Source organism: Gouania willdenowi, chromosome 11 (genome assembly GCF_900634775.1).
Source record: "Gouania willdenowi chromosome 11, fGouWil2.1, whole genome shotgun sequence".
NCBI classification, from domain to species: Eukaryota; Metazoa; Chordata; class Actinopteri; order Blenniiformes; family Gobiesocidae; genus Gouania; species Gouania willdenowi.
The window spans coordinates 16,506,659-16,519,602 of NC_041054.1; the positions used below are offsets into that span (position 1 = coordinate 16,506,659).

Here is a 12,944-nt window from a genome sequence, read left to right on the forward strand (position 1 = left end):
ACAATCTTCTAATTTACCTCGACTCCATCATAATTTTTTTTTTTTTTGCTTTCGTTCATCAGATTAGACACATGCAAGTGTTCATGCACGTGTTTTTTTTTTAGCAAACTTTGCCAATTTGCAAATTGCAATAATGCATTTTATGTACAATCTAGACAGCTGGCAAGACTTGTTACTAAAGTCACCCACTCATCTTTTCCTGACTTCTCACTCTCTAAAGTAGATTAGTTTTACTGATTATTTGGGGAGATTTATCTGCTGTTTACATAAAAATTAATTGTAAAATGTCAATAACTGAAATACCTATTACGAGTGAAAGACTAAGTTCAATTTGAATTGTGATTGTTTGCATGATTTGCAATTTCACTAGCATCCTCGGACATCCAAGAAAAAAAAATAACATTTGCTTCTTGAAACAATAATTCATCAATTCATTTCCATGCATGAGTCATTAAGGTTGAGTTTAGATTTAACTCGTAAGAAGTTTTGCAACATCTGTACATATAACACCACAGCATGTTCCTGCACTGCACTCTACTTTTTAAAATGTTTGTGTCCTTGTAAATGTGTCCCTTGTTTAATCAGCTCAAGAGCACTTGTCAATAAATGTTGAGGTTGACCATTACATTGATTGGAGTGCTAATCTAATGCTAAGAGACCTCATGCTTACACTGTATCGAACCCATATACGAGCAAGTGTTGGTGTGTCAGTTTGGTAAGGGCTTTTTACTCGAAACTACATTTTATGTTTTAATTTGGACTTTCTTGATGATGCTGTTTTGTTTTTGCTGCTTTACTTTTCAATTTGGCCAAGGCGTTCTTCATTTCTCATATTTCTGTGCTATAAATACACTTGTTTTCATCCACTTTTTTGTCTTGCATCTTCACACTATTGGCTTTATTTAAAACCAAAGGAAGCATGATATTAATGTGTAAACTTGGGTAACCATCTCACAATAAAGTTTGTTATGATCTAGCCTTGGTATGTCCAAGGTAGATACTTGCACAAAAAGGGAAATCTTTTAAGCTGTCATTATTTCTACCAAACGTACAGTATGTTATTACTGAGGATATGAATGATCTTAGGAAAAAGTTTTAAAATGATTGTGAGTATCCTTGACAAAGACGGAAAGGTAAAAAAGCCTCAGACTCTAGCACATCTCATGGGGAGGAGCTTTGTTGTAGATACTTACTGCAGTTTGAAGTATACAAGTAAGTGATGGAGAGATAAGTTGTTCTTAGGTCAGGGACATTCTGGATTTGTAAAAAACAAATTATTTTGTTATTCTTCAGCCATGCTAGCATAGCATTTGTAATTGTGGCTGAGTGAATTCTAAGTGCAGGGAGTATGTCAGACAGTACAGAGCGTCTTGTGTCATTCTCAAAGAGGTGTGAAGACGGAGTGTGGGACTGAGAGGCTGGAGCTGTTTGAAGCCTTGCCCACCCAGTAATCCTCACCTTGTGACTACTGCCTGTGACAAGGTGCTAAAGTCCGAGTCCTTTCACTACGTTTACCACCCACCACCTTGTGTACGTAGCCAGCGTAAAAAAGTCAGGCGTCAATTCGTTTTTCCCTCCACCCCCTCCCTCACCTCTCCTGTTTTGCTTTGAGACGGATCCAGCCGGTTTGATGCGGCTCAGTTTTAGCCTGTGAAGGATTTGGCACAAATTAACAGGCGGCTCCCCAGCCGGTTACAGACTAGACATTACCTGTTCTGAAAGACAGCCTTATGAAGAGTGTTTGCACAGTCACTACTGAGCATATTATTAGTTTCCATTTTGGCGACAGGTGGTCAATTGACAGGGTGACGTAACACAAACGTGTAGTCATCACCACAGACATAACTCAAACTGCTATTCTTTTTTCTTCTCCAAAATGTAAAAAATAGTTTTTTCAGATTTGTTCCAATTGTTCAATCTAAAATAAAGCTGCAATTATCAATTATTTTAGTACTCGACCAATATAGCTTTTATTTTCTCGATTAGTCAACGAGTCACAATTATTTCTGTTTTGAAGTACATATTTTGGACTGTGGTGGCATGTTTTACAAAGAGGAATTAAAACACCAACATAAAACATCTATTTGTAGTGTAGTTGTTGTTTTTAAAACATAAAATGACTTTGAAATCACAATAAAATCATGAATAAATTAAATAGCCCAAACAAAGTGTAAGTTGTCTTGAACAAAGTAGTAGTAAACAAAGAGTAAATAAGTAACTTTAAAAAGCTGGAGCTAACCTGCCTACAGGTTGTGGAGGTAATGAGCTTTAAACCAATCACAGAGTTCCTTTTACTTAAATCAAATCAACAAAATAACAAATAATATCTTATTTAAAATAATCCTTGTCTAATGTTATCCAAATCACATAGTTGATAATAAATTAGAGGTTTACTGTTCAGAATAAACACTAGTATCATCAGAAAATGTTATTTCAAAGCGTGTACGACACACGAACACATTTGCATGTGACTAGAAATGAAAGATTGGGGTGGAATTTATCATTAATTTACAAAATTAAATGACGCGTCAATGGTACAAATTTTTGTAGTCTACATCGATTATGTCGACTAATCATTGCAGCCTCTAAAAAGAGTAAAGTGACAAGATAACAAAATAATATAAAGCATAGCAGTTACATCTTCATTCCTCACTGTTTCAATGACTTTTCCATGTTCTTCCTGTCTTTGGCTCTTATTTAAAACGTAATTTTTTCTGACGTCCACCTGATCAGTAATTACGATTTCCCCCTGTAAAGCAGTTTACGCCCCATTAGTGTTTCAATCTGATTTATGACTTAACATTCCATTTTAATGAATGTTTGCTAATTGCTGTGAGTAAATCTACAAGGTAATGTTTTGCAAGGTGGGTTCAAAGGTTGCATGCCTTTGAAGTCATGTCAAAGCTGTTCCATCACATCGATATTTAACTTTAAAAACATCAGGGCATCACATTCAATGGCTGTCTTTTTTTTTGTTCGCAGGGTTCCAGTGTTGACTTGAGCCGTACCTATATGGCGTGTGTGAGCGGCGAGTTCTGCCAGGCACAGCACCTCACCTCCGTTGAGAAGTGAACCGGCCGGCCCTATAGGGACTACGCTACCCAGAAACCCCCTTGATTTGCCAACACTCAAGGATCTGCTGACTTTTCTGACGATCCCTCCCCCTGGGATATTGCGTAGTCCTTGGCCCCACCAGCCCCGCCCTTTCTTCAGCATCTTGAAAGTTATTTTCTCTCCGGACAGCCAATCACTAACAGCTCTCCTGAATGGGGTAAACTGATTAGATGACTCCTTGATAGTGTCCCCATTGTTTTCATCTTCTTTTGTGTATTTTTTTTATCTTCATTTTTTTGTTTTCCATCCTGGAGTACGTTGGACTCGTGGATTCCTTTTGTCACCCGTTTGTCGTACATCGTTCTGTAGTGATCATCAGTTGTGTTCCTGAACCCCTTTTTTTTTCACTTTTTTATTTATTCTCCTCCCTCACCTGAAATCACCATCAGCCAGTCTTTGCTGACGTCTGAGCCAAAAGTCGCTTTTATTTTGTAAGACTATTGTATTGTAATTGTTTTTTTAAAGCCGTCTCGCCAACATGAACCGCCCCGCTGCAGTCGAGATTAGCTACGAGTGCATGAGGTTCCTCATCACCCACAATCCCACCAATGCCACACTGAACAAGTTTACTGAGGTAAGAACACGTTTGTTTATAGCGCAAATGTTTATCAAAAATAGTTCATAATCTTGGTTCTACATGTCCACAGGAGCTGAAAAAGTTCAAGGTGAACACGCTGGTGAGAGTCTGCGACTCCACCTACGATAAGGCTCCAGTGGAGAAGGAGGGGATACAGGTCTTGGTAAGTAATAACATAAATTTTTGGAACTTAGTTGTGTTCTACATTTTATTCACTTTTGTGTGTTTTCTTTTTTCTTCTTCTCAGGACTGGCCCTTCGATGATGGGGCTCCACCGCCAACCCAGATTGTGGATAACTGGCTAAAGCTGGTCAACAGCAAATTTCGGGAGGAGCCCGGCTGCTGCATCGCTGTGCATTGTGTGGCAGGGTTAGGACGGTATGTACGGCCCACGAGCCATTTTCAATTATTTCTTTACATATCAGCTCATTCACCCAGTCCCACACCAGTGGGACAGGACTGCCATGCAAGGCGCTAATCGACCACTGGGAGCAACTTAGGGTTCAGTGTCTTGCCCAAGGACACTTCGACACATAGTCAGGTACGGGGATCGAACCCCCAACCTCTCGATCAGTAGACGACCCACTACCACCAGGGTTTAAAGTTTTTCGTCTCTGACAGATTTCCGTCAACACATCATTTTTCTCTGCAATACAATGTGCACTCTGCGGGTGATGCACTGCTCCGGAGCGCTCGGCTCAGCCACAGATAATTGTTTCGCACTCCGGCACAGAGAAAAAATCGGGCAAATTTGGTCAAATACGCTCCAAAGAGCTCCTTTTCCTTGTCGTCATTGTAGGATGCCATGACTGAAAAAGTAAACAGTGCACATAGGATTGTGGGGAAACAATTCTGGGAAAGTAGGATTTTAAGGAAATTGGGTCTTTTATCTGTGTCTCCAGATAATAGGTCAACATGCACAAATCATGTTTGGCCTTTTCTGAACAAAAGTTCAAAGTGGATTTATTCGTAATTAAAAATACAATGACCATGATGTCTACATTATTTGTTTACGTTTCTAAAGCAGATTATCCAGTCAAAGAGCAGAATGAGTCTCATTTGGGTTGCCAGTTTCTTAGGTGAAATCCAGCCTGTTTAAGGCCTTTCTTTCTTTTTTTTTTTTTTTAAATAAAAAAAAAAATTAACAAACAAAAAAAAGCTCCACACATTTGTTTAAATGACCATCAGTACAAAAATAAGTAGTCATACGTAATACACAGAGTTTGGACCATCTCTACTTAAACTCCCGCAGGTTCATTGCATGAGTAATCGCTGCTTAGGAGCTACTGTATATGTGTCACAGGCAGATAAGATTCTGGCAACAAAAGTTGGATTGTAATTGTAATGACTTAATTAAACCAGTAATACATGCGGTGCCTTTAATGCACAACACATTGGACTTTTGTTTGTTTACGTAAAAGTTAGTTTTTATTAAATTTGTTCAGTAAAAAATTCACAAGATGTAATTGTTTGTCATTTCAGTGTAAATAAGCCACACCAAAATACACCAGTTTTCTTTTAATAGCTTCTACTTAAATGTGTAAAAAAAAAACCTCACACATTTCTCACATACATTTTCAAATTACATTTCCTCCTTTTGCACTGACATTTTTTCTTAAAAGCAGACCTATGACGTGGATTTGTTATGCTAGAATAACAAAAATGTCAATATAACATCATTACACAAATTACATGTGAATGAAGTAATTTTTTGTTTTCAATAGCCAATTTTTTTTTTTTTTTTGCTGAAAGCTAATGTATTTGGGTATGAAGTTGTGTTGTTGAGTTTAGTCCAGCATCTTTTGTTTTTTTTTACTGAAAGTATTTAAATTTAGTGTATTTAAGTGGAACCCAGCATATGAATCATGTTTTGCTATTGGCTGAGATAATGGTCAATAACATGACGTTTTAGAGCTTGTTTTCATCATGAACCACCATTTGTGGCGCCGCCCCTATAAAAGATGCCAACTGTTGACTCTGCATTCTGTGGCGAATACATTGGATTTAGAGAATTGCAAATAGATGGTTAGTGGTGTGGGCGGGGCCTGCTGTTAGAGTGACTGTGCGTGTGTTGAGGGATTTTTTTTTAATTTTCAGCCTCGACGCATGTCAGCCAAAACCTCTGCATTTAGTTGCTCTTTAACGCTGGTTGGAATGAGGTCTAGGCTCTGGCTGGGCCACTTAAGGGTATTTACAAAGTTGTCTCGAAGCCGCTCCTTTGAAATCTTTGCTGTGCTTTAGCTCGTTGTCCTGCTAAAAGAAGAACTGTTGCCCCAGTCTGAGGTCAAAATACCTCAGGAACAGGTTTTCATGCAGAAACTGTTCATACATTGCTGTATTCCCTCAATCCTGACTAGTATTCACTCCTTGCGGCTGAAAAACATCTCCACAGCTACCACCATGCTTCATTGTAGGGACGGTATTGACCTGGTTTCCTCTAATTATGACACCTGGCATTCATTCATACCATCGAGTTCAGTCTATCTACTCAGACCTGGCTTGTGGTCAATTACATTTTTCATTTACAATTATGCTTTCAATTACCCATGTTCAATTACGATTACAGTCACCAGCATTTTGTTCCAATTACGATTAAATCACAATTATTTTTTATCCCGAGAAAGTAAATTACAATTATGTTTCCAATTACTTAAGTTCAATTACAAATAATCACAATTACTGAGTCTGAAATAAATAACCTAATAAAAGTTAACCTTCCTTTCTTGTGTTAGCATTCTGTTAGCATCTCTTATGATAACGGGTCCTAAACCAGCTGTAAAATACACTAAGAAAATAATCTGATTTCTTTCCTGTTTATTGGTTACCTTATTAGGCTTCCTAATTAATGAATATATAGCTTTTAGTATGTTTTTTAAATGGTAAAATGTGGGAAAGCTTTATATGAAACACTTTTTAATAATTAACTACAAATGTGCAGAACTGTAACATGGTTCCCCAGTTTTGTGTTAAATTGTAATTATTGGATTTTCATGGCAATTGCAATTAAAAAGTCAATTATATGAACTAAATTAAAATTTAATTCCGGATATGACTTCAACAGATTTTTTAAATTACATTTTAATTACACAATTACAATTGTAATTGGCCCCAACCCTGCTTAAGACTAAAGGAGAAGCTTTTTGGGAAACATCAGATGTGCTGCCATGTGCCATTTACTAAGAAGTGGGTACCATGTGATCTATTTACCGTACAGGCCTGATTGTTGGAGTGCAGCAGAGATAGTTGACCTTTTGGAAGGTTCTCGTCTCTCCACAGAGGAATGCTGGAGCTCTGACAGAGTGGCATTCACTCTGGCTACTCTAAAGCCCTTATCACTCTTTAAGATGACCAGGCAGCTCTAGGAAGAGTCCAGGTTTGTTTTTTAAAGAAACTACCTGAAGATTTTTTTTTTGGTACATTTTTGTTCCTCCCTGCTGGGTATTGCTTCTTTTGCTCTTTTGTGTCTGAAGCACAAATTTGACTTGATTTAAATTGATGTAAATTCTTTATTTAAGGCTCGAGCCAATAAAAATGTAAATCAGGGACGACACATATGAGCTATATTACACACCACACCACCTAGCACTCTTTGCAGCTATTTGTTTGCTAAAACCTTCATTAGAAATTACTGACATGCTCAGAATCAGGGTTGGGGTCAACACTTCACATCACTCACTCCCAGCTGGTCTGGCTCACCCACTTGTTGCACCACACTCACATACCCTGGATGGGGCTGGATGGTGGGGCTGGGGGTGGAGGGGGCCGCCGCCTGCGCTACTAAGTAGTGGCGCGGGAGCGGCACTCCCACCTCTTGCTGCCCTACTAATCCCTCCAATTTTAATTACACCTGGTCTGGGGCGCATCGCGCGGGCGGCATCAAGGAAAGGCGATCTGGCGCGCTCTGGGGTGCCTGGTCGGTGCGCCTGGGGGCCGGCGGGGCGGCTTGCAGCATCCCCTTGGTGCCCTCGGCGACTATGGGCGTGGTTGTCGTCCCTGGGGGAGCTGCTCTCGGTGCTGCTTCCCTTCCGGGTCCTTCTGGCCTGGGGTCCGGACCTTGCTGGCTCTGGGCCCACCGGCGGGCGCCCGCCGGCTGCTCGTTCCGCGTGGCTCTGGCCGTCTGCTGGGCGGGGGCCTTGGCTCCTCTGCTGGGGTCTCGGGCGGGGGGCTGGGTGCTTGGGTGTGGGTGGGTGGGGGGGGCTGGATGCTGGCGAGGGGCCTTGGGGTTGGGGTCGGTGGGGGGTTGCGCTGGGTGCTCGGCTGCTTGGGGCTTCCTTGGATGTGTGTGTGGGGGGGCGGTGGCTGCCTCTCGGCCTGGGATCTTGGGGGCATCTGGGGGGTTGCTTGGCCGCAGGGGGGTTGCCTGGGGCTCCCTGGCCTCTGCTCTTTCTGTTGGCCTGGCTGCATCTGCGGGCCCAGGGCAGTTCCTGGGCTTGCAGTAGCGTTTTTTTTTTTTTTTTTTTTGCACATATACTGGTATACGATGCACTGGCACGCCTTGGGATGTGGGATAAAACTCATACTGGGCTTAACCTTAGACACGTTTATCCCAAATACCTGCTTTAGGTACTACCACTCACTCATTCCCCCTGTTCACAGCCACCACCATTATAGCTAAGCTTTACACTTGTCACTATACTGGCTGGATTACACAACATAATAAGCACAATATATTCTACAACCTCACATCTCACCCTCACTGCAAAACAGTCTATTCTTCCCCACCTTTTCTATTTCCTGCCTTGAGTCTCTCCTCCCTGCTCCCTTTCCCCTCCCCTTCCCCCTCCCCCTCCACTTAGGTGTAACACTGCTCTCCCTTTTTATATCCTCCCTATAATAAAAGATTTCTTACCCTTCCTTAGGGAGGGCTGGTGATGGTCACAATTCAGCAATAAAATAAATCAATGTATTTTATTGCAATAAAAAAATATGCATTGCTGTCTCATAATGATTGCACTTCCTGTGGTGTTGACCTTTGACAGCATGTGCAGACAAGTAAAAAAAAAAAAAAAGGGTTGGGGTCAATTATAATTTGATAATTTTAATTTGATAATTAATTGCAATTATGTAATTGTAAATTAAACAATATGTTGCTGTCGTAACTGTAATGAAATTGTACTTGAGTTCATATAATTCACTTTGTAATTGTAATTGCCATTAAAATTATATAAAAATTGTCAATTATAATACAAAGTAAAACTGAGGAACCATGTTGCTGTTCTATGTACAGTTCTACACATATCGTTAACAATTAATGAAGTACATTTCATATCTCACTTTCCCATATTTTACCATTGAAAAACATTTAAAATAGATAATCGAGGGTTATACTGACACAAAAAAGGCTCTGAAGTAGGTATGTCTTGATACAACTTTTTCATTTCTGATACGACACCGATATTGCAGCCTTGGGTATCGGCCGATACCAATATTGTTTCAATATCTAGTAGTAGTAGTAGTGTGGATTGTTAGTGGGTATGAGGAAAACTGTGCCTTTATTATTTATTTATTATAAACCAATTGGTTACATAATATCTACAGTATTCTACAATTGAATAAAATAAATAAAATGAAGAGAAAAAAAAAAAAATCAGAAATTTGAATCCGATATTCATTTTCAGGGTGATATCGGACCAATATCGATATCAGATCGGGACACCTCTACTCAGAAATTCACAGCAAAAATAATAAAACCTGTATTTTCATTGATTAGGAAGCCTAACATAATAACCAATTGATAAAGAAATTAAATGATAGATGCTAACACAAGAGGAAGATGAACTTTTATTAGGTTATTTATTTCAGGCTAAGTAATTTAACTTGAGTAATTGAGAATGTAATTTACTTTCTGAGGATACAAAATAATTGCAATTTAATTGTAATTGGAAAAAAAAAATGATGGTCACTGTAATCGTAATCGAATTGTAATTGAACATGGATAATTGAAAATGTTCAATTACATTTTTCAATTGCAACTGAAAAATGTAACCCTGCTCACTAGTAATGTACAAACTGTTTTGGTGTTTTTGTTTTCAGTTATGCATTAAGGACGTGGAAGATGTTCCACTCATTTCCTGCCCCTGTTAAAGCTCCACAGTCAGCTGTTAATCATCATCGTCGTTTCAACACTCGGTTCTGGATAAACGACACTTTGCATTTAATCTTACTACTGGTCACGAGGCTGTGTGTGTGAGCGACATGAGGAGATATGCATAGTCACGTCTTTAGACCGGTGCGACTGTGAATTCTTGGCAGGTTATGATGAATGTCAACACAAGTGGGCAAACAAAGCGAGCAGGAGCACATGATGTGGTGAAGGAGACACATTTTCACCCTAGTTTGCCCACAAGTGCGCTGTTAACCAATTAGATCTCAGAGGCGTCTAACGTTTCACATTGCTGTGGCATTCCAGGGGTTGCATAATCCCGAGTACTGGTTAGACTAGCATTTGATGAAGCCATCCTCTTTCCTCTTTGTGGCATTTATTGCAGTCGTCTGGGCTTTTGCTTCACTAAAGCTATCACGTAGGCCTAAAAGTCAGCTGTTGATGCTGTTTTTGGGTTTTCACTTCATTCGATTCCCACTCTATGGTCTCTGGTTGAGTTTCAGCAGTTGAATCTTTCTCACATCGTTTTTATAGATGGGAAATCTCTGACAGGAAATGTCCCGTCAGCACAGAGAGCTGACCTGCAACATGATCGCTAACGTCTTACTATTTATCTTTTCTCACTCTGGTTGGAAAGCAGAAGGCCTCTGCGCTGTAACTCATCAGCGTTTTGTGCTCGTGTGTGTGTGTGTGTGTGTTTAAAGCCCTGGGTGTGAGTCTAATGTCCCAGCATGGCAACAGTGAACTCTGGAACCCCTGTTGATTTCCCAGGCCCTGTTTCCCAGGTTGTAACAAGCCCTTCCCCCCTCTGCCCCCACTGCCTCCTCCAGCACCATATTGCTACAGAACCATGTGAACCTTGGCATTAATCTTCTCCTCTGCTCTCTTTCTTCCTTTTCCTCCGGTCCATTGGAATTCTTCACCTCCTCTCAGAGCTCCTGTCTTGGTGGCCTTAGCACTCATCGAGTGTGGGATGAAGTACGAGGATGCTGTGCAGTTCATAAGGCAGTAAGTACACATGACAACCTTTGTGTTCCACGTTTGGTGCCTGCACACCATATTTAGACCTCCTTCCACAGATTTACATTTGAAAATAAATGATAAGGTAAATAAAACAATATGGCAGCCTTTTGCAACATACAATGTTACTACCTCACATATTAAACAAACTTTGAAACTGATGTCAAAGTCTTTTTTATTAGTTATTTGTTTTTTTTTTTTTTCTCTTTTGTGTTTTTTTTATTGGGTAATGGCCTTTCTTTCTTCTCCTTCTTCACTCGCTCTCTCTCTCTTTCTCTTTCTCTTTCTCTTTCTCTTTCTCTTTCTCTTTCTCTTTCTCTTTCTCTTTCTCTTTCTCTTTCTCTCTCTCTCTCTCTCTCTCTCTCTCTCTGTGTACTGTGTACAGGCCCATGTGCATATATATATTCTATTTTTTTTATTATGCTGATTTTTGATTTTGTTATATTTATCTGCTGCTGAAACGGTGCTAATTTCCCCTTATGGGACTAATAAAGGGTATATTATCTTATTAAAATGTTAAAGCTCAGGACGTAACATTTGTCGTGAATGAAAATTACAACACTTGTAATTCAACTTTCTACTGAATTTATGAGTAAATATCTAAAGAAAAGCCTTTATATGAGGAAGTAATAAAATTAATTATAAGAGGAACATTTTTTTTATTGTTTGACCACAGGGGGTGCAGTGTTTCAGTCAAAGCAGGGGTTCAATACCATGTTTTAAATATGCAAAACACAACCAAAAACCCAAATTACTCTATTCATCTTTGTTACCTGGTTAAATAAATGAAGTAAAAGTCTTTTGCAGTTTCTGACTTGGAATACACGTGTATACAGAGACATATTATTAAGGGTGTTCCGATCCGATATTAGAATAAAAAAAGAAACAAATACCAGAATATATTGGCCGGCATCTAAAATCAGATATAATCACTGATAACCCGATATATATGTATATATATATATATATCGACCAATAACCAAGGTGACTCTCTGAAGTGAAACATTTGTATTGGGACACTGTAGACAATGTTGAAAATGTTGTATGTCGTAAAAGGATTGTTTTATAAATGTTAATATTTTAATAATGTATCAACTCTTCTTGGCACTAAACTAGAGCTTTTTTAAATTATTTTATTTATAAATCATTGTTTAGCGGGTGTGGCGTTCAAATTGCACTGTATGTGTAATGATTTTGATAGTCAATTTTTTTATTTTTTTATTTTTTCGATGTTTTTTTAATTTAAAAATTTTAGATTGTAAAGTAAATTTTTTATTTCATTTTTTAATTGATTTTTTTTTGATGTATTTCTTTTTTTAATTGAAATATTGAGGATTTTAAAGTAAATTTGACAACCAATTGTTTCCATAGTTATGTGTAGCTTTTGTCTCTGATTTCTTAACACCAAGTATTCATTATTAGCATTTATAATAGTAAGATATGATTACATTAATTTACTGTTTGATTAAAGTTGTAATATGCCTTTTTTAATCCTGTTTATAAAAGTGCTGATTTCTATATTTTCCTCGTTTCGCAGGAATAGACGTGGAGCCTTCAACTCCAAGCAGCTTCTTTACCTCGAGAAATATCGACCCAAAATGCGTCTGCGGTTCAAGGATACCAACGGCCATAACTGCTGCGTGCAGTAGGTCGTCTGTCTGTGGGTGTTTCTTCTTCTTCACAACCTAGCGGGGAATCTTCCAACCTGAGGAGATTTGGAAAACAAAACAAAAAAAAAATGAAGAGTGCTATCAATAATTATTGTGATGATTTGTACACGCTGAGTCATGGTTAATTGATCAGAGAGCAAGCGAGTGATCAAATGAATGAATCTAGATCAGGGGGATCCACCAGCCGTACCAATGAATGGAAGTTCAAAGCACACAGATCGACCCGCCCGTCTCCCCGGTTACGCTGTTTAACCACGGGCCGGAAATTTTCCAACTTGAGTCCATCCTGTTTCTTTCTTTTTTATCTTTCCTTTTTTTCCTCTCCAGTATAATCATGGGACAACTCTTTTTTTTTTTTCTTCATCCTTGTCAACTTTTATTTTGACACAAGCCTGATGATGAAATGTTTATTAATTTTTTTATTTCCACTGCGTAGAGATAAGATTAGGCCAAGAAAATG

General features: G+C 39.0%; 1 protein-coding gene across 2 annotated transcripts in view; it reads left to right on the forward strand.

Moving 5' to 3' along the window:
* The window catches only part of ptp4a2b (protein tyrosine phosphatase 4A2b), a 28,464-nt gene extending 15,838 nt beyond the window's left edge, over nt 1-12,626 (forward strand). The window contains exons 2-7 of one of the 2 annotated variants that reach the window (XM_028461700.1): nt 2,983-3,271; nt 3,580-3,688; nt 3,762-3,854; nt 3,939-4,069; nt 10,728-10,802; nt 12,352-12,626. In XM_028461700.1, the coding sequence (XP_028317501.1) occupies nt 3,267-3,271; nt 3,580-3,688; nt 3,762-3,854; nt 3,939-4,069; nt 10,728-10,802; nt 12,352-12,463 (525 nt within the window). In that variant the 5' untranslated portion in view covers nt 2,983-3,266 and the 3' untranslated portion in view covers nt 12,464-12,626. Of the gene's footprint in view, nt 1-2,982; nt 3,272-3,579; nt 3,689-3,761; nt 3,855-3,938; nt 4,070-10,724; nt 10,803-12,351 lie in introns of both variants that reach the window. The other variant, XM_028461701.1, reaches the window with a different exon arrangement.
* Nucleotides 12,627-12,944: the final 318 nt, after the last annotated feature.